Here is a 25,637-nt window from a genome sequence, read left to right as displayed (position 1 = left end):
ACCAAAGTACGTTCATCTCTAGGAGACAGAATGCGTCTCCTTCCTGAGCGGTATGGCGGCAGCGTGGTCCCATGGTGTTTATACTTGCGTACTATTGTTTGTACAGATGAACGTGGTACCTTCAGGCATTTGGATATTGATCCCAAGGATGAACCGGACTTGTGGAGGTCTGCACATTTGTTTTTAGGTTTGGCTGGTTTCTTTTGATTTTAATGTGATGTCAAGCAAACAGGCAGGAGTTTGAAGATTGGCCTTGAAATACATCCACAGGTACACCTCCAATTGACTGAAATTATGTCAATTAGCCTATCAGAAGCTTCTAAAGCCATGACATCATTTTCTGGAATTTCCCAAGCTGTTTAAAAGCACAGTCAACTTAGTGTATGTGAACTTCTGACCCACTGGAATTGTGATACAGTGAGTTATAAGTGACATAATCTGTCTGTAAACAATTGTTGGAAAAATTACTTGTGTCATGCACAAAGTAGATGTCCTACCTGACTTGCCAAAACTATAGTTTGTTTACAAGAAATTTGTGGAGTGGTTGAAAAACGAGTTTTAATGACTCCAACCTAAGTGTATGTAAACTTCCGACTTCAACTATATATATATTAGGGCTGTCAAACGATTAAAATAATGAATTGCGATTGATTCGCTAATTCTTTGCAAATTTTTATTTGCTCAAATTTGGTGCTAAATAAAGATTTTTCCATTTAAAAATAAATAAAAAAAAGCTGTGGATTAAGTTAAAGGCATGTTGGGACTGAAATACACAAACATTCTGTATCAGAATGAATGTTTAATGGCATTTTCACCATAAACAAGTTAACACACACACACAGACACACATACTTAAAGCTTCAGACATTCCAAATTATTTTTCTCCCAATTACTGATTGGAGGGTTGGTTATAAGAAAAAAATAACTGTCTTTATGGATACAAAGAGCATAAACCTGTCCAATGTCATGAATTACACAGAACATAAACCTGTGACCATACACTTCAGTCGTCCTCCTATTTATTTTCACTGAGACAGTTGCAAAGACAAACAAGCCTGTTGACGTTTTCAGATGATAAAGCTTCTCTTTCAGATGATAAAGCAGGAAATGTACTTTTCAACCTCCCAGAAGTTCAGTCAAGTACCTGAAGTGAAAGATAATTCAAAATCACTTCAGTCAATTGTGAGAGACTTGTTATATTCTCTCTCACACACACACTTTACACACGCACTCACTCTCTCACACACACAAAATGTTATTATAACACTAATAGTGAGATAAAGAATATTACCTACAGGTGTTCAAAAAAGGCAGATGTCTCGCAGCTGCAATCATGTTCCGTGCACTGTCTGCAAACTGTGGTAACTTTGTTTTCAATGTTCCACAGCTTTGCTAGATCCATGAAATGCCCAGCCAGAGCGTGTGAATGCAGTTTCCAGTTTTCATCGATGTAGTGCGCAGTAACCAAGGTAGTTGTGTTTACTGACTGAAGTCCAGTGGTCTACCATGAGAGCAACAGCCGTTGCATGTTTCATCTCCTCTGCTTTCGTAGCCCTCTAGCTTTCATACAGCTTGTGTATTCTTGTGGCTCTCGAGGGTAACTCATATGTTGAGTCGTTCGATGATATCCCTCAAGCCTTCATCCTCCATAATGTGGACTGGCCTGCAAGCTGTAGCTTTCCACTTGGCTATTGCTTGTGTTAGCTTGCTGCTTGTCGACTTGTCCATAGGCCTCCTGCGTACACTCTTCTAGCTTAGCCTGCCGAAGATGTCCTCCATTGCTACTAGTAACGCTACTTGTATTGCCGGCATCAACAGTATGTCTCGCTTGTAAATGATAACAAAGACTTGATGTACTTCGCTGATAAACAAATTCAGCCTTGCAGTAGATGCAAATTACTTAGGTTTTATCCAGAGAGCCATCTGGGAGTGATTTGAAATTGAATTTGCCATTTAAAAGCCCTTACTAGCATTCTCCATCATTCAGTGAAGTAGATGGCTAGTAAAGTGGTTTTCAAACTAGCACATTGGCTGCCAGGACTTGAATATGAACTATGGATGGTTCAGGGGGTCAACCTAAGAAAATGCATTAACCTCTATGGGCTAGGCGGGACGAATTCGTCCCACCTACGTAACAGCCAGTCTAATCCAGTGGCGCGATTTTTGAATCGTTTGAAATACTATTACTTCAATTTCTCAAACATATGACTATTTTACAGCTATTTAAAGACAAGACTCTCGTTTATCTAACCACACTGTCCGATTTCAAAAAGGCTTTACAACGAAAGCAAAACATTAGATGATGTCAGGAGAGTGCCCAGCCAGAAATAATCAGACACCCATTTTTCAAGCTAGCATATAATGTCACCAAAACCCAAACCACAGCTAAATGCAGCACTAACCTTTTATGATCTTCATCAGATGACACACCTAGGACATTATGTTATACAATACATGCATGTCTGTTCAATCAAGTTCATATTTATATCAAAAAACAGCTTTTTACATTAGCATGTGACGTTCAGAAAAAGCATACCCCCGCAAACTTCCGGGGAATTTACTAACAGTTTGCTAAATTACTCACGATAAACGTTCACAAAAAGCATAACAATTATTTTAAGAATTATAGATACATTACTCCTCTATGCACTCGATATGTCCGATTTTAAAATAGCTTTTCGGATGAAGCACATTTTGCAATATTCTAAGTACATAGCCCAGCCATCACGGCTAGCTATTTAGACACCCGGCAAGATTAGCCTTCACCATAATAACATTTCCTATAAGAAAAATGTTCTTACCTTTCCTGTTCTTCGTCAGAATGCACGCCCAGGACTTCTACTTCAATAACAAATGTAGGTTTGGTCCCAAATAATCCATAGTTATATCCAAATAGCGTCGTTTTGTTCGTGCGTTCTAGACACTATACGAATGGTAATCCACGGTCGCGCGTGGATTAATGTCTAAATATTCCATTACCGTACTTCGAAGCATGTCAACCGCTGTTTAAAACCAATTTTTATGCCATTTATCTCGTAGAAAAGCGATAATATTCCGACCGGGAATCTGCAATAAACTAAACAGCCGAATTAAAATACTCCACGGGGGCTAATCGCGCACGCGCCTCATTCCATTGTCACCTAATGGGACACTTGGATAAGGTGATAATCTGTTTCAGCCTGAGGCTGCCTCGTCAACCTTCATGATTTTCCCGGGTCCTGAGAGCCTATTGGAGCCCTGGGAATTGTCACGTTACAGCTAAGATCCTTACTCTTCAATAAACAGATGCAAGACGCACGACTCCTTGTCAAACAGGCCACTTCCTGCATGAAACCTTGTCAGGTTTTTGCCTGCCATAGGAGTTCTGTTATACTCACAGACACCATTCAAACAGTTTTAGAAACTTTAGGGTGTTTTCTATCCAAACCTGAACAATAATATGCATATTCTAGCTTCTGAGTTGGTGTAGGAGGCAGTTAAAAATGGGCACATATTTTTTTCCAAAATTCTCAATACTGCCCCCTAGCCCAAACAGGTTAATGGCGTTACATTTTTTTACGGCATTACAAATGTAAGCATAAACACGTTAACTTTGACAGCCCTAATATATATATATATATATATATATATATATATATATATATATATATATATATATATATATATATATATATATTCCTTTTTTTTTTACATGTATTTCTCATTTTTGGGGCACAAATCTACCTCCATATTTCGATGTGTTTGAATGGGTTACCTTCAGGCGAGTCCCGTGACACTTGTGGGAGTCATAGGGCAAAACAAAATCTCCCCTTTCCAGTCACATTAGTTTGTAGCCCAAACGGTTCAGACGCTATAAAAACAAGTGAGCATATCATCAGCATTACCGACTTCAGACGAGTCCCGTGGCAATTGTTTTTTTTGGGGGGGGGGGGGTTGTCTCATGGTTTAACACCGCTGTAGCTCGGCCATTTTCCACTGCAGATGCGCAAAGCCACAATAGGCGTATGATCTCTTATCTTAAATTGACATATTTTGATGGGGAATTTTTCATTATGTTACTTAGATTGACGCACCGGGATTAAAACCCAATTATGATGAATGTACTATATTACGGATTGCCATGTGGTCTTCCTATTAAAAGGGCAGATGGTGCAGTTGATGTGCTTGAAATACATACAATGAATTCAGAATAGACATTTTAGTAAATGTATTAAAAACAAATCACATTTACATAAGTATTCAGACATTTAACTCAGTACTTTGTAAAGGCATCGATTACAGCCTTGAGTCTTCTTGGGTATGACGCTACAAGCTTGGCACACCTGCATTTGGGGAGTTTCTCCCATTCTTCTCTGCAGATCCTCTCAAGCTGTCAGGTTCGATGGGGAGCGTCGCTGCACAGCCATTTTCAGGTCTCTCCAGAGATGTTCGTTCGGGTTCAAGTCCGGGCTCTGGCTGGGCCACTCAAGGACATTCAGAGACTTGTACCGAAGCCAGTCCTGCATTGTCTTGGCTGTGTGCTTAGGGTCGTTGTCCTGTTGGAAGGTGAACCTTCACCCAGTCTGAGGTCCTGAGCACTCTGGGGCAGGTTTTCATCAAGGATCTCTCTGTACTTTGGTCTGTTCGTCTTTCCCTCGAGCCTGACTAGTCTCCCAGTCCCTGCAAACTGAAACATCCCCACAGCATGATGCTGCCACCACCATGCTTCACTGTGGGGATGGTGCCAAGTTTCCTCCAGATGTGACGCTTGTCATTCATGCCAATAGAGTTCAATCTTGGTTTCATCAGACCAGAGAATCTTGTTTCTCATTGAGAGTCCTTTGGGTGCCTTTTGACAAACTTCAAGCGGGCTGTCATGCCTTTTACTGAGGAGTTGCTTCTGTCTGGCCACTCTACCATAAAGGCCTGATTGGTGGAGTGCTGCAGAGATGGTTGTCCTTCTGGAAGGTTCTCCCATCTCCACAGAGTGACCTGTGTCAGAGTGACCATCGGGGTGACCATTCTTGGTCACCTCCCTGACCAACGCCCTTCTCCCCAAATTGCTCAGTTTGCCGGGCTGCCAGCTTTAGTGAGAGTCTTGGTGGTTCCAAATTTCTTCCATTTAAGAATGATGGATGCCACTGTGTTCTTGGCGACCTTCAATGCTGCAGACATTTTTTGGTACCCTTCCCCAGATCTGTGCCTCGACAAAATCCTGGCTCGGAGCTCAACGGACAATTCCTTCAATCTCATGGCTTGGTTTTTGCTCTGACATGCACTGTCAACTGTGAGACCTTGTATAGACAGGTGTGTGCCTTTCAAAATCATGTCCAATCAATTGAATTTACCACAGGTGGACTCCAATCAAGTTGTAGAAACAGCTCAAGGATGAGTAATGGGAACAGGATGCACCTGAGCTCAATTTCGAGACTCATAGCAAAGGGTCTGAATACTTACGTAAATCAGGTATCTGTTTTTTATATTTTTTAATATTTGCAAAAATGTCTAAACAGTTTTTGCTTTGTCATTATTGGGTGTTGTGTGACGATTGAGGATTTAAAAAAAATAAAAATTTTAGAATATGGCTCTAATGTAACAAAATGTGGAAAAGGTCAAGGGTTCTGAATACATTCTGAATGCACTGTATTCAAGAAAAGGTACATGATCTGGCAAGTATGATTTTTAGATTAAAAAAAATATAGGATCTTGAAACCATGGAGAGGGAAACACTTATCCATCTACGGGAAAATTACGTTGATTAATTCTCCAGTAATATTGCACTGTACATTTTTCAAAGTTAAGAGGGTATAGCTAAGATATCTCTATAATGAGCATGAGTGTGGAGGGCTAACATTTTTTTATATTAAAATTAAGGCACTAAAACCCTCATCAATGTAAAACTATGAAAAGTGATATGTTTGTAACCTAAACGTCAGTGTTTAAAACTTAAACATTAGGCATTTAGATATGCCGATAAGTGTTCTCATTTTAAACACAGGCCTTTAGAATACAAGATTAAACATGATAGGAAAATTTTTCCAGTCAGTTTTCATCCGCTGGAACACCTATGTCTCCTAAGTGTTCACATTTTAAACACTTGTGTTCGTCATGTTTAGAGTGCATTTAGTCATTAGACATTTTAATTCCATGCTTTTTATTCAGATCAGTGTTAGGAATGTCTGTCACCTTACCTACATTTCAGCACAACTAAACAGGACACATTTCCAGTTGGGTTGTGTTGTTGTTACTCGACTGTATTGAGTTTATTTCTGTTACTCTCTGAGTGAAAAATATGCGGGAGGGCCTCTTTGTCATATTTCCCAGCATGCTTTTTTTGCAGGTTAATTTAAATAACTTAACTAATCCAATCTGTAAGGGGTTGGATTTATCAAATATTACAGTAAATAGTATGGCTTAAACTTCAATGTACTGATAGTTTTTTTTCTCTATTTTCTTGGAAAAAATGTACAACAGTATAATATTTATGAAGGATACTGTTAACAAGGACGGTAAAATTATGTCACACAAGCAACTAATAACAGTGTATGGGGGTGTTCAGTGAGTAGTATGCTCAATACAAAATTATAACCAACTAATCTGCCACAAAATTGGAAGAGGCAATTACTTAAAGAAGGAATTAAATAATTAGTCTGTCTGCCACCAATTAATAACCAGAAATGGCTTAAAATGATAAGTGTATATATAAAACAAATGTATCAGTTTCAGTCAAAAGGTTTGGCAGCAATACCGTATACAATTAAAGGGTCTATGAACTGATATATAAAACAACAATTGACACATTAATCTGTTTGTTACAATTTAAGCTATTATATAAAACATTTGCTACAAAAACAATGCTCAATATACTGTATGGAGCATTGAACAAATCAAAACAAATGTATTTATAAAGCCCTTCTTACATCAGCTGATATCTCAAAGTGCTGTACAGTAACCCAGCCTAAAACCCCAAACAGCAAGCAATGCAGGTGTAGAAGCACAATGGCTAGGAAAAACTCCCTAGAAAGGCCAGAACCTAGGAAGAAACCTAGAGAGGAACCAGGCTATGAGGGGTGGCCAGTCCTCTTCTGGCTGTGCCGGGTAGAGATTATAACAGAACATGGCCAAGATGTTCAAATGTTCATAGATGACCAGCAGGGTCAAATAATAATAATCACAGTGGTTGTCGAGGGTGCAGGAGGTCAGCACCTCAGGAGTAAATGTCAGTTGGCTTTTCATAGCCGATCATTCAGAGTATCTCTACCGCTCCTGCTGTCTCTAGAGAGTTGAAAACAGCAGGTCTGGGACAGGTAGCACATCCGGTGAACAGGTCAGGGTTCCATAGCCGCAGGCAGAACAGTTGAAACTGGAGCAGCAGCACGGCCAGGTGGACTGGGGACAGCAAGGAGTCATCAGGCCAGGTAGTCCTGAGGTATGGTCCTAGGGCTCTGGTCCTCCAAGAGAAAGAGCGAGAGAATTAGAGAGAGCATACTTAAATTCACACAGGACACAGGATAAGTCAGGAAAAATACTCCAGATGTAACAGACTGACCCTAGCCCCCCGACACATAAACTACTGCAGCATAAATACTGGAGGCTGAGACAGGAGGGGTCGGGAGACACTGTGGCCCCATCCCACGATACCCCCGGACAGGGCCAAACAGGCAGGATATAACCCCACCCACTTTGCCAAAGCACAGCCCCCACATCACTAGAGGGATATCTTCAACCACCAACTTACCATCCTGAGACAAGGCCGAGTATAGCCCACAAAGATCTCCGCCACGGCACAACCCAAGGGGGGGCGCCAACCGGACAGGAACAGAACAGTCAGCCCTGTGCAGATTCTGCCACGACGAAACAGAATCAATAGATAATATTTTCTGGTACTGTCCATCGGGGGCTCGTTTTTGGAGTCAGGTCCAGGAATGGTTGTTATGTCATAATATCAGTGTTCAGATGGACTTGCAAACCATAGAACTATAATTAAAAGAACAGGCTTGGAACCTCCAATCCTGGAAATTTGACTGGTAAACTTTTGGGTACACTTGCAGTAATTTCTGTTGAATGTTCATTACAATGATGCTAATTGATGTGGCTCATGTGATGGAATACTTTTTTTGTAGTGTCAGTTGAGTTCATTCAACAAATCACAACACAGATTGATGGATACACCTTTTACTTCCTGCTTTGCTCCTTTGTGTACACACGCTGGCGTTCTAAACTAACATATGGAACTATTTTACGAAGGTCATACCAAGGATCATTTATCTATTTGATTTTGAATTTTAACCTTTTCACACATACCAACAAACGGGTGTCATTCTACGGTGGTCCCTGCAGCATATGCTCCAACCACTGTGATTAGAACGCTTATTTAGAATGTCCAGTTCCGATTGACACGGAACTGGACATTCTAAATAAGCATCCAGTTGTCACGTCCTGACCATAGAAGCTTTTATTTTCTATGGTAGAGTAGGTCAGGGCGTGACGGGTTTTGTCTAGTTTAGATTTTCTATGTTATGTTCTAGTTTCTGTATTTCTATGTTTTTTGGGGGGATGATCTCCAATTAGAGGCAGCTGGTCATCGATGTCTCTAATTGGAGATCATACTTAAGTAGTTGTTTTTCCCACCTGGGTTTGTGGGAGATTGTATTTCGAGTTAGTGTTAGTGTATGTTGCACCTCTTCGTCACAGTTTGTTTTGTTTAGTAGTTTATTTGTATGTCTTGCATAGTTTCACAGTTATAATAAAATGGGGAATGATACACACGCTGCGCTTTGTTCCGCTCCTTCATACGACAATCGTGACAACAGCCAGTGTTTGAGCTGGCCACACTGTTATTTCTCAGAAACTTTTTGCAGAAACAGTCCTTACAAAGTTAAGTCCTGAATGTGAGCAGTTTATTTTTAATGCAATGTTCAGACATTCACAGATGTAGCGACAGAATAACACAATCATCCAAACCAGAAAATGTAGGCTACATTTTCTTTTTTTAGGGGTTAGATCAGCTTTAATATTGCATATAGATTGTAGCTTCCATCAATGTAATTGTCTGCATCATTTCCAATCCCCCATATGTTTGGGGGGCAAAAATAATATATACATACATACACTATCGGTCAAAAGTTTTAGAACACCTCATTCAAGGATTTTTCTTTATTTTTAGTATTTTCTACATTGTAGAACTGTCACGGGTAAAGTGGACCAAGACGCAGCAGGGAAATGTGCACTCATCTTCTTTTATTTAAATGGACTAGAAGGTAAACCAAAAGAAATACGTACACAAAAGAAACACAACGACAAAATAACAAGCCAGTAAGGCAACAAAGCTATAACAAGCACAATCTCCCACAAAACACTAAAACAACACATACCTATATATAGGACCCTCAATCAGAGGCAACTAGAAAACACCTGCCTCCAATTGAGAGTCCAATCCCCAATCAACTAAACATAGAAATACAAAGAACTAGACTAAACATAGAAATGCATTAACATAGACCGGTGCCCAAAACCCAGAATAATAAATCAAACACACCACTAAACACACAACCACCCCGAACCACATAAAACAAATGCCCTCTGCCACGTCCTGGCCAAACTACAATAACAAATAACCCCTATTACTGGTCAGGACGTGACAAGAATAATAGTGAAGACATCAAAACTATGAAATAACACATGGAATCATGTAACCAAAAAAAGTGTTAAACAAATTAAAATATATTTTAAATGAGATTCTTCAAATAGCCACCCTTTGCCTTGATGACAGCTTTGCACACCGGTTGTGTGTGTGTGTGTGTGTGTGTATATATATATATACTGCTCAAAAAAATAAAGGGAACACTTAAACAACACATCCTAGATCTGAATGAAGGAAATAATCTTATGAAATACTTTTTTCTTTACATAGTTGAATGTGCTGACAACAAAATCACACAAAAATAATCAATGGAAATCCAATTTATCAACCCATGGAGGTCTGGATTTGGAGTCACACTCAAAATTAAAGTGGAAAACCACACTACAGGCTGATCCAACTTTGATGTAATGTCCTTAAAACAAGTCAAAATGAGGCTCAGTAGTGTGTGTGGCCTCCGTGCCTGTATGACCTCCCTACCATGCCTGGGCATGCTCCTGATGAGGTGGCGGATGGTCTCCTGAGGGATCTCCTCCCAGACCTGGACTAAAGCATCCGCCAACTCCTGGACAGTCTGTGGTGCAACGTGGCATTGGTGGATGGAGCGAGACATGATGTCCCAGATGTGCTCAATTGGATTCAGGTCTGGGGAACGGGCGGGCCAGTCCATAGCATCAATGCCTTCCTCTTGCAGGAACTGCTGACACACTCCAGCCACATGAGGTCTAGCATTGTCTTGCATTAGGAGGAACCCAGGGCCAACCGCACCAGCATATGGTCTCACAAGGGGTCTGAGGATCTCATCTCGGTACCTAATGGCAGTCAGGCTACCTCTGGCGAGCACATGGAGGGCTGTGCGGCCCCCCAAAGAAATGCCACACCATGACTGACCCACCGCCAAACCGGTCATGCTGGAGGATGTTGCAGGCAGCAGAACGTTCTCCACGGCGTCTCCAGACTCTGTCACGTCTGTCACGTGCTCAGTGTGAACCTGCTTCATCTGTGAAGAGCACAGGGCGCCAGTGGCGAATTTGACAATCTTGGTGTTCTCTGGCAAATGCCAAACGTCCTGCACGGTGTTGGGCTGTAAGCACAACCCCCACCTGTGGACGTCGGGCCCTCATACCACCCTCATGGAGTCTGTTTCTGACCGTTTGAGCAGACACATGCACATTTGTGGCCTGCTGGAGGTCATTTTGCAGGGCTCTCCATGTGCTCGCCAGAGGTAGCCTGACTGCCATTAGGTTCCGAGATGAGATCCTCAGACCCCTTGTGAGACCATATGCTGGTGCGGTTGGCCCTGGGTTCCTCCTAATGCAAGACAATGCTAGACCTCATGTGGCTGGAGTGTGTCAGCAGTTCCTGCAAGAGGAAGGCATTGATGCTATGGACTGGCCCGCCCATTCCCCAGACCTGAATCCAATTGAGCACATCTGGGACATCATGTCTCGCTCCATCCACCAACGCCACATTGCACCACAGACTGTCCAGGAGTTGGTGGATGCTTTAGTCCAGGTCTGGGAGGAGATCCCTCAGGAGACCATCCGCCATCTCATCAGGAGCATGCCCAGGCGTTGTAGGGAGGTCATACAGGCACGTGGAGGCCACACACACTACTGAGCCTCATTTTGACTTGTTTTAAGGACATTACATCAAAGTTGGATCAGCCTGTAGTGTGGTTTTCCACTTTAATTTTGAGTGTGGCTCCAAATCCAGACCTCCATGGGTTGATAAATTGGATTTCCATTGATTATTTTTGTGTGATTTTGTTGTCAGCACATTCAACTATGTAAAGAAAAAAGTATTTCATAAGATTATTTCATTCATTCAGATCTAGGATGTGTTATTTTAGTGTTCCCTTTATTTTTTTGAGCAGTATATATATATTTTTATTTTTTTTCTTCCTTTGGCCTTACTGCTGTTAGCCCATACAAACGCATTGAATAACAGATTCAGTATATGGAACAACAAATAGTCCCAAAAATGTTTTTGAAGAAAGTTTGTTCTGAAGTGTCTGTCTTATGTTTGAAAGACATTAGAAAGATCAAACACTAAACTGTCTCCATATATACTTCCATACATTTTTTTAAACTGACACCAGGGGACCTTCAGACGATTCAAAACAGATATCTCTTTAAACTGACAGATTTTTATGGGTATTTTTTAATATGCAAATTGTATTTCCGTGGGGCCGCGATATCGACTCTAGGGGGTTAATCTGGGGAAAATGGGTTAATCTGTGGACAACGGAAGGGTTGGAGTAAAAATCTGAATCAATTGGTGAAAATCCAGCGTTTGCAGAAAGAGGAAATTAGGAATATATGTATAATTAGTACATGTACTGTATATTTGAGCGAAAATAACTAAGTGAGATAAGCCGACGTACTTACACTCTGGCTGTCAATGCACTGTTAACATCTGACTCCAGAGTGATGTGTTCTTGCAGTCATGTTTCTTAACTTTGTATATGACATTTCAGATTTAAATATACTGTTTCACACTTAATAACTTAATAAAGAGCTACAGTTAGTTTCGGAATGGGTAGCAAGGAATAAGTTAGTCCTAAATATTTCCAAAACTAAAAGCATTGTATTTGGGACAAATCATTCACTAAACCCTAAACCTCAACTACATCTCGTAATGAATAATGTGGAAATTGAGCAAGTTGAGGTGACTAAACTGCTTGGAGTAACACTATATTGTAAACTGTCATGGTCAAAACATACTGATACTAGAGTAGCTAAGATGAGGAGAAGTCTGTCCATAATAAAGCGCTGCTCTCCCTTCTGAACAACACCATCAACAAGGCAGGTCCTACAGGCCCTAGTTTTGTCGCTCCTAGACTACTGTTCGGCAGTATGGTCAGGTGCCACAAAGAGGGACTTAGGAAAATTGCAGTTGGCTCAGAACAGGGAAGCACGGCTGGCCCTTAAAAGTACAGAGTGCTAACATTAAGGACATGTATGTCAATCTCTCATGGCTCAAAGTGGAAGAGAGATTGACTTCATCACTACTTGTTTTTGTAAGAGGTGTTGACAAGCTGAATGTACCGAGTCTGTTTAAACTACTAGCATACAGCTCAGACACCCATGCATACCCCACAAGACATGCCACCAGAGGTCTCTTCACAGTACCCAAGTCCAGAACAGACTATGGGAGGTGCACAGTACTGCACAGAGCCATGACTACATAAAACTCTATTCCACATCAGGTAACTGATGCAAGCAGTAGAATCAGATTTAAAAAACAGGTAAAAATACACCTTCTGAAACAACGGGGACTGTGAAGAGACACATACAAAGGTACAGACACATGCATACATTGTGATATTGTTGTATGGTGGTATTAAACATTTTGTATTGTAGATATGTAGTGGTGTAATAATGTTATATGATGTACTGTTGTATATTTTGTTTTACATGTAATGTAAGTGCTTGAATATGTTTGGACCCGAAGGAAGAGTAGCTGCTACCTCCTAATTAGGATCCATAATAAATACAAATACAAATACCACATTGTTCTTGTATTGTTACCCCTCTGTACCACAATATAGGCTAGGCTATGTGGTGTATTAGTTCTAGTCTAAACTTGAAAAATAATATAATTAGGGTCGTAGGCATAATAACGTAATAAAGGGGCAATCTGCGGTTCAAACAATAACAAAGCCAATACCCTGCCCCTGTTTTGGTAAACAGCACAGGGATAGGGCTGGAGAAATGTGACCTTGCCATTTCCAAAAGCTCAGAGGGGACGCCCTACCGTGCCTATGTCAACGGGGTTTCAATTAAACAGACATCTACGATTTTGTATATAGAATGGCTTAGATCGTTGGACGATATTAATGAACCCGTTACTAAAAAAAGGTTATATATACACTGAGTGTACAAAACATTAAGAACACCTTCCTAATATTGAGTTGCCACCCGGGGCATGGACTCTACAAGGTGTCGAAAGTGTTCCACTGGGAAGCTGGCCCATGTTGACTCCAATGCTTCGCACAGTTGTGTCAAGTTGGCTGGATGTCCTTTGGGTGGTGGACCATTCTTGATACACACAGACAATTACTGAGTATGAAAAACCCAGTAGCGTTGCAGTTCTTGACAGAAACTGGTTCGTCTGGCACCTATTACCATACCCTGTTCAAAGGCACTAAAATCTTTTGTCTTGCCTATTTACCCTCTGAATGGCACACACACAATCCATGTCTGAATTTACTCAAGGCTTAAAAATTATTTAACCTGTCTCCTCCCTTTCATCTACACTGATTTGAAGTGGATTTAACATAAATAAGGGATCATAGACTGACCAGGTGAATCCAACTGAAAGCTATGTCATGGAAAGAGCAGGTGTTCCATTTGGTCCCGCACCGACCTCTACTGTGCAGTTTTTCACATATGTAGACACTGGTATTATTTTAAACAATATCACAATTAGCTGACACCACAACATAATCTGTAATCTTGCTGGGGTCCAACACAGAATGGTACTGGAGATAATTAATAAGAGGTTAAAAAGTGTTAGTGTCCCTTTAACTCCCAGCTGTCATACAGTAACAGTTGAGCGTGGGGATGAGGAACGTAGGCCTAATCCCGCAGGTTACTGCAGTTTGACACCAATTCACAGTAAACATTATTTTTCAAATTTTTCACACTCTTAAGAATGGTGAATAGAATAACTGAATAACATTACATGTGACAATGTCTTTTTAGGCTGCAACAATTTGCTAACCACGACAGTGACCATTTTAAGACAAATGCACTTAAACTCATCAACGCAATGACTGAGCTCTGTAAGGGGAACACTTCCAATAAAGGGCTTCTGGCTGAGGTAAGCTAGGATAATATTCATGTGATCCTCATTATGATCCATATAGACTGGATTACCCTATTTATCCTAATAATGGGCATATATTTTCAAAGCAAGCACGCTGTTTCCATACCATTTATATGAAATGGTGTAGTTTTTCAAGACCATGTGACCTGTGTACCTAGGGGCAGAGTTTATCTTAGTCAGGTAATGTGGTCAAGAACAATTCCGAGGGTCTAAATATGACGTGTGAGTTACAATATATGCCTTTTAATCTCTCTAATTCTTTGCTACTTTGTGTTTCAAAGATGCTTCACAGCATTTTTTTCTTAGGGTTGATTCATGAGAAGAAAGAAAAGAATACATTAAAAAAGGATGAAATCAAGCCAAAAGACATTTTCTCAAAATGTCCAGAATTGATGGAGAAACTGCAGGGAGAACATTCAGATGCATTTACGGCGTACAACAAGAAATTACCCAAAAGGACACCATTTTCATGTTTTCTGGATCAGGTCAGTTATTTATCAATTTATTACAGCAATTTCGGTAACTGTAATAAGTAAAAGATAAAAGCTATGCTTGTGTATTAAATTGGGTAAAAGTGAATGCCATAAAGAGAAAAATGGCAATCCTTTAAATGTAAAAAAAGAATACAAAAATAACCCTTTATTTGTGATGGCGAACCACACAGGAATTGAAGACAAACGTCTTCATTTCTTTTAACCTGCCACCACCAACCCTCATTCGAACGGCTACTTCAGTGTTGCTTGAATGTCACACAATATTATACATTTTAATGATGTAAATGTATCACAGCTAGTAGGTAGGAGTTGAATGTTCATGGAACCTCAGATTCCATGCACATCCAGGAATTAGCTCACCATCCCAGTGAAAACCATATAGAAAAACATTACAGAAAAAGTCACGTTTTCTATTTAAACCTTTTCTCAGTTGACACAATTCCTCCTCTAAACTAACAATAAGTAACATCTGTGTATGTCTGTGTAAGGTGTAGTAGAACGTTGATTCAATATTTTTTGAATGGCTAATGGCTATTGCTACTGTAGCCGACCGATGGACAGAGAGAGGTGTGCTGTGCAAATGGCCGGGTTACAAACCAGGCATGCAGAGCACATGCCAAGGGGCCCCGACCTGTAGGGGGCACTCATTCATTTTGTTAGTGTTTTGAGTCACTCAGACAGCATATGAATACGACATAAGCCGTGACAAAATGGCAGCATTCGCGCAAAACTGTGTGAACAACCGCTTTTAATCAAGGCAAGGCGACTAGAAACATGACCGAATACAAACAGTGCAGCTATTCCCTCTGCAAGGCAATCAAACAAGCAAAGCATTAGTATAGAGACAAAGTAGAGTCGCAATTCAACGACTCAAACACGAGATGTATGTGGCAGGGTCTACAGTCAATCACGGATTACAAAAAGAAAACCAGACATCGACGTCTTGCTCCCAGACAAATTAAACAACTTCTTTGCAAGGACAATACAGTGCCACTGACACGGCCCGCTACCAAAGCCTGTGGGCTCTCCTTCTCTGTGGCCAACGTGAGTAAAACATTTAAACGTGTTAACCCTCGCAAGGCTGCCAGCCCAGATGGCATCCCTAGCCGCGTCCTCAGAGCATGCGCAGACCAGCTGGCTGGTGTGTTTACGGACATATTCAATCAATCCCTATCTCAGTCTGCTGTCCCTACATGCTTCAAGATGGCTACCATTGTTCCTGTTCCCAAAAAAGCTAAGGTAACTTGAACTAAATGACTATTGATCCGTTGCACTCACTTCTGTCATCATGAAGTGCTTTGAGAGACTAGTCAAGGATCATATCACCTCCACCCTACCTGATACCCTAGACCCACTGCAATTTGCTTACAGCACCAATAGGTCCACTGACGATGAAATCGCCATCACACTGCACACTGCCCTATCCCATCTGGACAAGATAAATATCTATGGAAGAATGCTGTTCATTGACTGTAGCTCAGCATTTAACACCATAGTTCTTTCCAAACTCCTCATTAAGCTCGAGACCCTGGGTCTCAACCCCGCCCTGTGCAACTGGGTCCTGGACTTTCTGACGGGCCGCCCCCAGGTGGTGAGGGTAGGAAAACATCTCCACCCTGCTGATCCTCAACACTGGGTTCCCACAAGGGTGCGTTCTCAGCCCTCTCCTGTACTCCCTGTTCACCCACGACTGTGTGGCCATGCACGCTTCCAACTCAATCATCAAGTTTGCAGACGACACTACAGTGGTAGGTTTGATTACCAACAATGACGAGACGGCCTACAGGAAGGAGGTGAGGGCCCTCGGGGTGTGGTGTCAGGAAAATAACCTCTCACTCAATGTCAACAAAACAAAGGAGATGATCGTGGACTTCAGGAAACAGAGGGAGCACCCCCCCATCCATATTGACAGGACAGTAGTGGGGAAGGTGGAAAGTTTTAAGTTCCTCGGCGTACACATCACGGACAAACTGAAATGGTCCACCCACACAGACAACGTGGTGAAGAAGGTGCAACAGCGCCTCTTCAACCTCAGGAGGCTGAAGAAATTTGGCTTGTCACCGAAAACACTCAAACTTTTACAGATGCACAATCGAGAGCATCATGTCGGGCTGTATCACTGCCTGGTATGGCAACTGCACCGCCCTCAACCGCAAGGCTCTCCAGAGGGTAGTGCGGTCTGCATAACGCATCACCGGGGGCAAACTACCTGCCCTCCAGGACACCTACCAGCACCTAATGTCACAGGAAGGCCAAAAAGATCATCAAGGACAACAACCACCCGAGCCATTAACTGTTCACCCTGCTATTATCCAGAAGGCGAGGTCAGTACAGGTGCATCAAAGCTGGGACCGAGAGACTGAAGAACAGCTTCTATCTCAAGGCCATCAGACCGTTAACCTGTTTAGGATAGGGGGCAGTATTTTCACGGCTGGATGAAAAACATACCCAATTTAAACTGGTTACTACTCTTGCCCAGAAATGAGAATATACATATTATTAGTAGATTTGGATAGAAAACACTGAAGTTTCTAAAACTGTTTGAATGATGTCTGTGAGTACAACATAACTCATATGGTATTTGGATATAACTATGGATTATTTCGAACAAAAACAACATTTCTTGTGGAAGTAGCAGTCCTGGGAGTGCATTCTGATGACGATCAGCAAAGGTAATACACTATTTCTAATACTAATTCTGAGTTTAGGTGACCCCGAAGTTGGTCGGGTGCCGTGATGGCGAGCTATGTACTCAGAATATTGAAAAATGTGCTTTCGCCAAAAAGCTATTTTAAAATCTGACACAGCGATTGCATAAAGGAGTTCTGTATCTATAATTCTTAAAACAATTGTTATGTATTTTGTCAACGTTTATGGTGAGTATTTTTGTAAATTCACCGGAAGTTTTTGGTGGGAAATACATTTTCTGAACATCAAGCGCCAATGTAAAATGCTGTTTTTGGATATAAATATGAACTTTATCGAACAAAACATACATGTATTGTGTAACATAATGTCCTAGGAGTGTCATCTGATGAAGATCGTCAAAGGTTAGTGCATAATTTAACTGTGTTTTTGGTTTCTGTGACATATACCCTTGCTTGGAAAATGGCTGTGTGATTATTTGTGTCTATGTACTCTCCTAACATAATCTAATGTTTTGCTTTCGCTGTAAAGCCTTTTTGAAGTGGGACAATGTGGTTAGATTAACGAGAGTCTTATCTTTAAAATGGTGTAAAATAGTTGATTGTTTGAGAAAATTGAATTGTGGTATTTTAGTTGTTTTTGTATTTCACGCCATGCGATCCCATTGGCTGTTGGCTAGGGGTCCCGCTGGCGGAACCCCTAGATGTAAGAAGTTAAACAGCCATCACTAACATAGAGAGGCTGCTGCCAACATACACACTCAAATCTCTGGCCACTAACTTTTTAGGGTATAGGGGGCAGTATTTTCAATTTTGGATGAAAAGCGTGCCCAGAGTAAACTGCCTAATACTCGGGCCCAGAGTCAAATATTTGCATATTATTAGTAGATTTGGATAGAAAACTCTCTGAAGTTTCTAAAACTGTTTGAATGATGTCTGTGAGTATAACAGAACTCATATGGTAGGCAAAAACCTGAGAAAAATCCAACCAGGAAGTGGGAAATCTGAGAATTGTAGTTCTTTTGAATTCCTATCGAAACTACAGTGTCTGTGGGGTCCCGTTGCACTTCCTAAGGCTTCCATTGGCTGTCAACAGCCTTTAGAAAGTTTTTTCATCCTTCTCCTGTTACTGGGCAGAGAATAGTAGCTCAGTCAATGAGTGGACTGCCTGAGGACAAATGGCTTGGTGATGCGTGAGCTCGCGAGCACCCCGTTCCTTCTTTTTCTCCTGGAATGAATACGCTATTGTCCGGTTGGAATATTATTGCATTTTTACGTTAAAAATCCCCTAAAGATAGATTGTCAACAATGTTTGACATGTTTCTACAAACGGTAATGGAACTATTTTACTTTTCGTCTCTGGTACTGCGCTAGCGCATTATGCCTTTGGATAGTGATCTGAACGCACAAACAAAACGGAGGTATTTCAGGTGTTGCTGCTCCATCCTCATCCACTGTCGCTTCCTCGACCCGCTCCTGGAAGTCACAATAACATAAATTGGTCATTATTTTCCGTAAACAAATTATCAAAATGCCGGTTTAACGTCGACTCCCTATTACATTCTTTTTGTACTAGCACAATCATTTACCTATACTGACCGACTGGATTAAATTGAAGCAAAACATTTTTTTTTAAATTGTGTTATTTTTAGTCATACCTTTCTCTTACTCTTGAGCCGAGCTGGTGCATGTTTGACATTGTCTGCTATTTTGTCATCTACCTCTTGGTAGGTAGCCTTGGGGTGTGCTTTCAGGGACGCTCCTATGTTGTGAAAAATAATTGAAATGGTACATTCCATGTCATATCATTACTTTTCCACCTATGCTGGCGGAGACAGAGGTTGGGTATTGTCCCTCTCATACCTCATAGGCAGTTTTGGCCATGAGACCTCTTCCCTTGACCTTTCCTTTGTCCTCTCGCCGATTTCACATTTAGTTTGTAACTGCCTTGTTACTGATTTAATTCATTTGAAATGTTAATAAATACACATTTGACCAATAATACTATCTACTAAATAATAATAAATAACAATCTAAACTTGTGCATTTACTTACTTGTGACAGCATCATAGATTGATAGCTCATTAAAGGCCCTCTTCCCCTTCCTGCCCTTCAAGGAGTAGCCTGTCCACAGCTCCTCTGTTCCAATTTCTCATCATTCGTCTGATTCCTGAGCCCAGGTCCAGGCCACAGCAGAGGGTCAGGTATCGGATCTGATAAAAAAATAAACAATATTTAAAAAAATCCCACTCATTTGTGTGTTCCTCAGCTAAAACAGCTGGCCATAAAGTTCTGATTGATAGTGTATCATGTAATCATGGGCTAAAACTTGTGTAAACAGGCAGAGGGCTGATCGTTTCTTCTTAAGATAAGTTAAGTGTTAATTGGGAAATCAATCCAAACACTAAATAGGCATATAGGACAACTGCATTCTGTTGACATTAAGATATTTAGATTCAATAATATTGCAGGTTGCAATCTTCTCAAATCTGGATGCATTGATGAACAGCTAACTTATTTTTGTCAATTGCTGTTAAAACCTGTTAGGGACAGACGTTCCGCTAGCGGCAGTCCTTCTCAAATAGTGGGGCACGCCCCCCTGGGGGGGCTCGGAGCGATGCCGGGGGCGCGTGTGACCCTGGGGAACATGCTTTTTTTTGCCGCGGGGAGTAGTTTTTTTTTTTAACCGAACAAGAGCACACAGCACAGAGCAGGAGATATGAAGTGCAGATAACAAACCCTTAAGATACACAATGGAAAAATATTTAACAGGGATGAAAAGAAAGGCGGAGAGAGACAGAGATAATGAGACAAACGTAAGTCTCCCGAAAGCTAAGACGAGGAAATATGACGAAGCGTATGTAGCGCTTGGCTTCACTGTGACTATGGTGGGAGACGAGGAAAGACCGGTATGTTTACTGTGTCTAAAAATGTTGGCAGCGGACAGCATGAAGCCAAATAAATTAAGGCGTCACTTAAAGACATTACACCCCAATCACGCTGATAAGCCGCTAGAGTTTTTTTCAGCGAAAACGTGCCGAATATTGTCAACAATCGTCCCGCTTTTTTCTGAATGCTACTTCAGTAAACCAGCGAGCACTGTTAGCATCATATAAGGTGGCGTACCAAATTGCTCAGTGCAAAAAAACCCACTCCATAGCAGAGGAGCTGATACTGCCTGCAGCATTAGACATGGTCTCCGTCATGCTGGATGACGCAAGTGCTGCAAAAATAAAAACTATCCCTCTGTCCAATGACACTGTCGCCAGACGTATAAATGACATTGCTAACGATCTTAAATAACAGCTGGTAGATAAACTCAAAGACAAACGTTTTGCCTTACAGTTCGATGAAGCAACTGACAGCAACAAAGAATGTTTATCGCTTATGTACGTTTTGACATGACAAACTCCCTGTGTGAGGATCTACTTTTTTGTAAATATGTCAGAGACAGAGCCACAGCTGAAGAGCTATTCAAAATGCTTGTCACAGTTGTTGTCTTCGTCTTCTGACGATAATGCGAAATCGTCATCAGAAAATGTGGACCAATACGCAGCAGGTACGTGAATGCTCATCTTGATTTTTAATTAATCTCAAAAAATGAACATACAAAATAACAAAACACAAAAAACGAACACTCGACAAATAAACAGTCTGGTAAGGCACAAGGCTATACACAGAATAATCACCCACCAATCACACATACAAACACACCCTAATATATGGAACTCTCAATCAAAGGCAGATAGACAACACCTGCCTTCAACTGAGAGTCCCAACCCCAATCAACCAAACATAGAAACACACAACCTAGACTAACCATAGAATTAACTAAACATAAACCAAAACCCGGAATTACTAAATCAAACACCCTTTACACAAACACACCACCCCGAACCACATAAAACAAATACCCCCTGCCACGCCCTGACCAAACTACAAAACAATTAACCTTATATACTGGCCAGGACGTGACAATGCTGGACTGCTGATGTAATCAATTTATCACTAGCCACTAAACAATGCCACTTTATATAATGTTTACATACCCTACATTACTCATCTCATATGTATATACTGTATGCTATACCATCTACTGCATCTTGCCATCTTGATGTAATTAAATGTATCACTAGCCACTTTAAACAATGCCACTTTATATAATGTTTACATACCCTACATTACTCATCTTATATGTATATACTGTACTCTATACCATCTACTGCATCTTGCCTATGCCGTTCGGCCATCACTCATTCATATATTTTTATGTACATATTCGTATTCATTCCGTTACACTTGTAGGGTAGTGTTGTGAAATTGTTAGGTTAGATTACTTGTTAGATATTACTGCATGGTCGGAACTAGGAGCACAAGCATTTCGCTACACTCGCATTAACATCTGCTAACCATGTGTATGTGACATAAAATTTGATTTGATATGTACATATTCTTATTCATCCCTTTACATTTGTGTGTATAATGTAGTTGTTGTGAATTTGTTAGATTACTTGTTAGATATTACTGCATTGTCAGAACTAGAAGCACAAGCATTTCACTACACTCACATTAACATCTGCTAACCATGTGTATGTGACCAATAAAATTGTATTTTATTTGAGCATTCCTATTTAACTTTGTCTGGTGCTCGCCGCAGCCATGGAAGTGGTATAAATAGATCATTGCTCTATTTCCTCAGTGTCTTGTTCCGCTTCGTCCAGCCAACCAGAGAATGTTGGACGGACAGTGGTGGCTTTAGACTGGTTTAAGATTTTCTTTTGTACTCCCAGGTTGTGTCCAACATCGGAGAAGAAAATGAAGATGCCATAAAGAAGGACCTGAGTTATCGTGTCAAAAATATGAAATTGATGAAAAAAATGAATTTTATTGGCACGTGTATCTGCATCTCTCAAAAGAATCTCAGCTCTGGTCCTAAAACAGTGAGGTACTATGGAGCATCAATGTCCTGCAATGGGAAGAAGGCTGGACAGATCATGGTCGCTGTATCCTGTCTGCGCACCTGGCACGATGGTGTATCCAATGCCGTGATGACATACAAGCCAGACAAGACAAAGAGAGAGAACTTTGATGGCACCATGAAACTACCAGAGTCTGTCAGGTGCCAGGCTTTCAATGTGTGGAGAGGGGAAAATATGGATCCTTGCAAATCCTGTGTTGCTCTGTTTGGCCTGAATGAACCAACCCAGCCATCGGAAGTGAAGAGTTGGCCCTATGGGAACTGCGCAGAGGCGGAGAGCTTGAGCAAATTTCTCTTTGATAATGATAAGGAAATACCATTAGTTGATCTGGAGAGAGAGCAGGTGCGAGAAGAAGTAAAGGCACACCTGGTAGAGAATCTCAATGGGTCAGGATTTATTTTAGATCTACCCTATTATGGTTAACCACATGCAGAGATACTGTACACACATAATGCAACACACTGACATCCAAAACATTAAACATAGCTTGGTGCAGGGCTAGCAACATGTGATTTGTAGCTGACAGCTAGCGTTGAAACATTGCCAAAGCAGTGAACCAGTCTTTGCATACAATAGTGTAATTACTAGGCTATAGCTACAGTATCAGCTCTTATTCTCTCTTTGTGTAGTGTTAAGTTGTCTCTTGTCGTGATGTGTTTTGTCCTATATTTTTGATGAATTTGTATTTTATTTTTAATCCCAGCCCCTGTCCCCGCAGGAGGCCTTTTGCCTTTGGTAGGCCGTCATTGTAAATAAAAATGTGTTAACTGACTTGCCTAGTTAAATAAAGTTTTTAAAAAGTTTAAAAAAGACATCTGTGAAGTAGTGGGGGATTGCTGTTTAGAGTACCTCTATGGAGATACTGTATTATTAACAATATACCTGCTGTATTTTATTAAATACTCACATTCAAGAAACAGCATTGAATGTTTAAGATTATTTTAATTGTGATTTTCAACTTTACTTCTTCACACTCAAGTCTCTAGACAAAGCATTTAAAACCTCTAAATGTCACGGCTTTCGAAAGGAGCAGACCAAAGCGCAGCATGTTGATAGTTCCACATTTTATTTACTCTATGAAACTCATGCAATGCATAAAAATAACTGAATAGACAAAACAAACCGTGATGTAGAGGAGAACAAACACTACAAACAATCACCCACAAAACCCAGGAAGAAAAACCCCTACTTAAATATGATCTCCAATTAGAGACAACGAGGACCAGCTGCCTCCAATTGGAGATCATCCCAAACAAGCCAACATAGAAATACCAAAACTAGAACCTAAGAACATAGAAATCGAAAACATAGAAAAACAAAACACCCCCTGTCACGCCCTGACCTACTCTACCATAGAAAATAACGTCTTACTATGGTCAGGACGTGACACTAAAAGTCTAAGCCTGATCAAGATGGTCATACCATGGATCATTTAGCAATTTGATTACAAATTTTGTGGCCCGTGTATCTATAAAAACATATTTGATAAAAAATATTTTTTGGGGCCTTTACTACTAAAGCACATAGAAACAGATTGAATAGCACATTCATAAATGACAAAAGACAATCCCAGTGTTAATTTAAAATGCAGCCTTCTAATGTGCCGTCATTCAGGCATTTTTGAAGACAGCATCCCATGTATCCTTCGCTGGGGAGGCTGTCCGATAACAATGCTGAATTAAATGGTGGACACGTCCCCCCTTGGGAGAACATTTTCCAGAAGAATAAGGAATAACTTTAAGTATATAATTTATTTATTCACAACATTATGTTGAAATGTTTAACAAATTACTTTTATATTCATTTAAAAAAGCTTTTTTTTAACAGCCATTTGCAATGCAAGCTCACAAGTTGTACACGATAGCTAGCTAACGTTAGTAGGCGATCTCTTCCTGCTTATCAGCTGTTCAGAGATGAACAACTAAATTAACTATGCCTAATCGTAAATTCAGCAATGTGTCAATTCTGAAGACCCTGACAGTTTTTAAATCATGAATTGGTGAACTTGCTAGCCAGCTAAAGACATGTAGCCAACTTTTTTTTCACATTGTTTTGTTTTCAGGGACTAATGTGGGCATCTAGCTTAAAAGAAACCTATAATTACATCTATATAGCATGAGAAAAATCAATATACCAAAGAAATAGACACATTGTAATCCAGATGCATGCCTGGATAAGAAGTGTCAGTATAATATAATGAATGTACTTAACCTGATGGGTGTTGATATCATTAATATAATGAATGTACTTATGACTGCAGCCTGGTGGGGGTTGATATAATTTTTTAACCAAAGTCACAATTGTTCCACCAATATAAATCGGTCCAAGGATTTGGAGGGGCAGGGAACGCCCGCCCGCGGGAAGGAATTTAGAGTGGGAAACCATAGTGGCGTGAAGCAAAAAAAATGGTTGATTATTAACATAAGGGGAACAACTATAAGATGTGTAAACTTGACAATGTATAAACGGACTGTGCTGAGACTGGGAAAGACAGTTGCTCGATGGACCAGCTCGGCTTGTTACTTTGTAATAAAGTCTATTTGAACTCACAAGCTCCCGGTATTTGAGAGATATTATTAAGTGAATATTTCTACGACATAAATGGCAAGCTTGCCAGCAGTGGCTATAAGGGACAAATAAAAGTGGGAATCTGCAGCTGCGGACGGGTCTTTTTGGACGAACTACACAAACAAGTGGACACTTAGAGGTAAGCAAAGTTCTTACTTATAGTATAGAGTTTGTGTGATTCACTCCAAGAGCCTGCCTCAGCGGTGGGACACCAAGTGGGTCTCTCCAAATTTAAGGTCCTGAGTGGCCTAGCCAGTCTCCAGACCTTAATCCCATAGAAAATCTGTGGAGGGAGCTGAAGGTTCGAGTTGCCAAACGTCAGCCTGGAAACCTTAATGACTTGGAGAAGATCTGCAAAGAGGAGTGGGACAAAATCCCTCCTGAGATGTGTGCAAACCTGGTGGCAAACAAGAAACATCTGACCTCTGTGATTGCCAACAAGGGTTCTGCCACCAAGTACTAAGTCATGTTTTGCAGAGGGGTCAAATGCTTATTTCCC

General features: G+C 40.8%; 1 protein-coding gene across 2 annotated transcripts in view; it reads left to right on the top strand.

The window, feature by feature from the left end:
* The window catches only part of LOC106570346 (uncharacterized), a 42,641-nt gene extending 17,519 nt beyond the window's left edge, over positions 1–25,122 (top strand). The window contains exons 3-5 of one of the 2 annotated variants that reach the window (XM_014142551.2): positions 14,329–14,446; positions 14,734–14,937; positions 22,382–25,122. In XM_014142551.2, the coding sequence (XP_013998026.2) occupies positions 14,329–14,446; positions 14,734–14,937; positions 22,382–22,993 (934 nt within the window). In that variant the 3' untranslated portion in view covers positions 22,994–25,122. Of the gene's footprint in view, positions 1–14,328; positions 14,447–14,733; positions 14,938–19,708; positions 19,819–22,381 lie in introns of those variants that run through there. The other variant, XM_045694828.1, reaches the window with a different exon arrangement.
* The last annotated feature ends 515 nt before the right edge of the window (positions 25,123–25,637 follow it).

This window comes from Salmo salar, chromosome ssa14 (genome assembly GCF_905237065.1).
Source record: "Salmo salar chromosome ssa14, Ssal_v3.1, whole genome shotgun sequence".
Classification (NCBI taxonomy): domain Eukaryota; kingdom Metazoa; phylum Chordata; class Actinopteri; order Salmoniformes; family Salmonidae; genus Salmo; species Salmo salar.
Note: the sequence above shows the minus strand (reverse complement) of the source record. Positions and strands in the feature narration are given on the sequence as shown.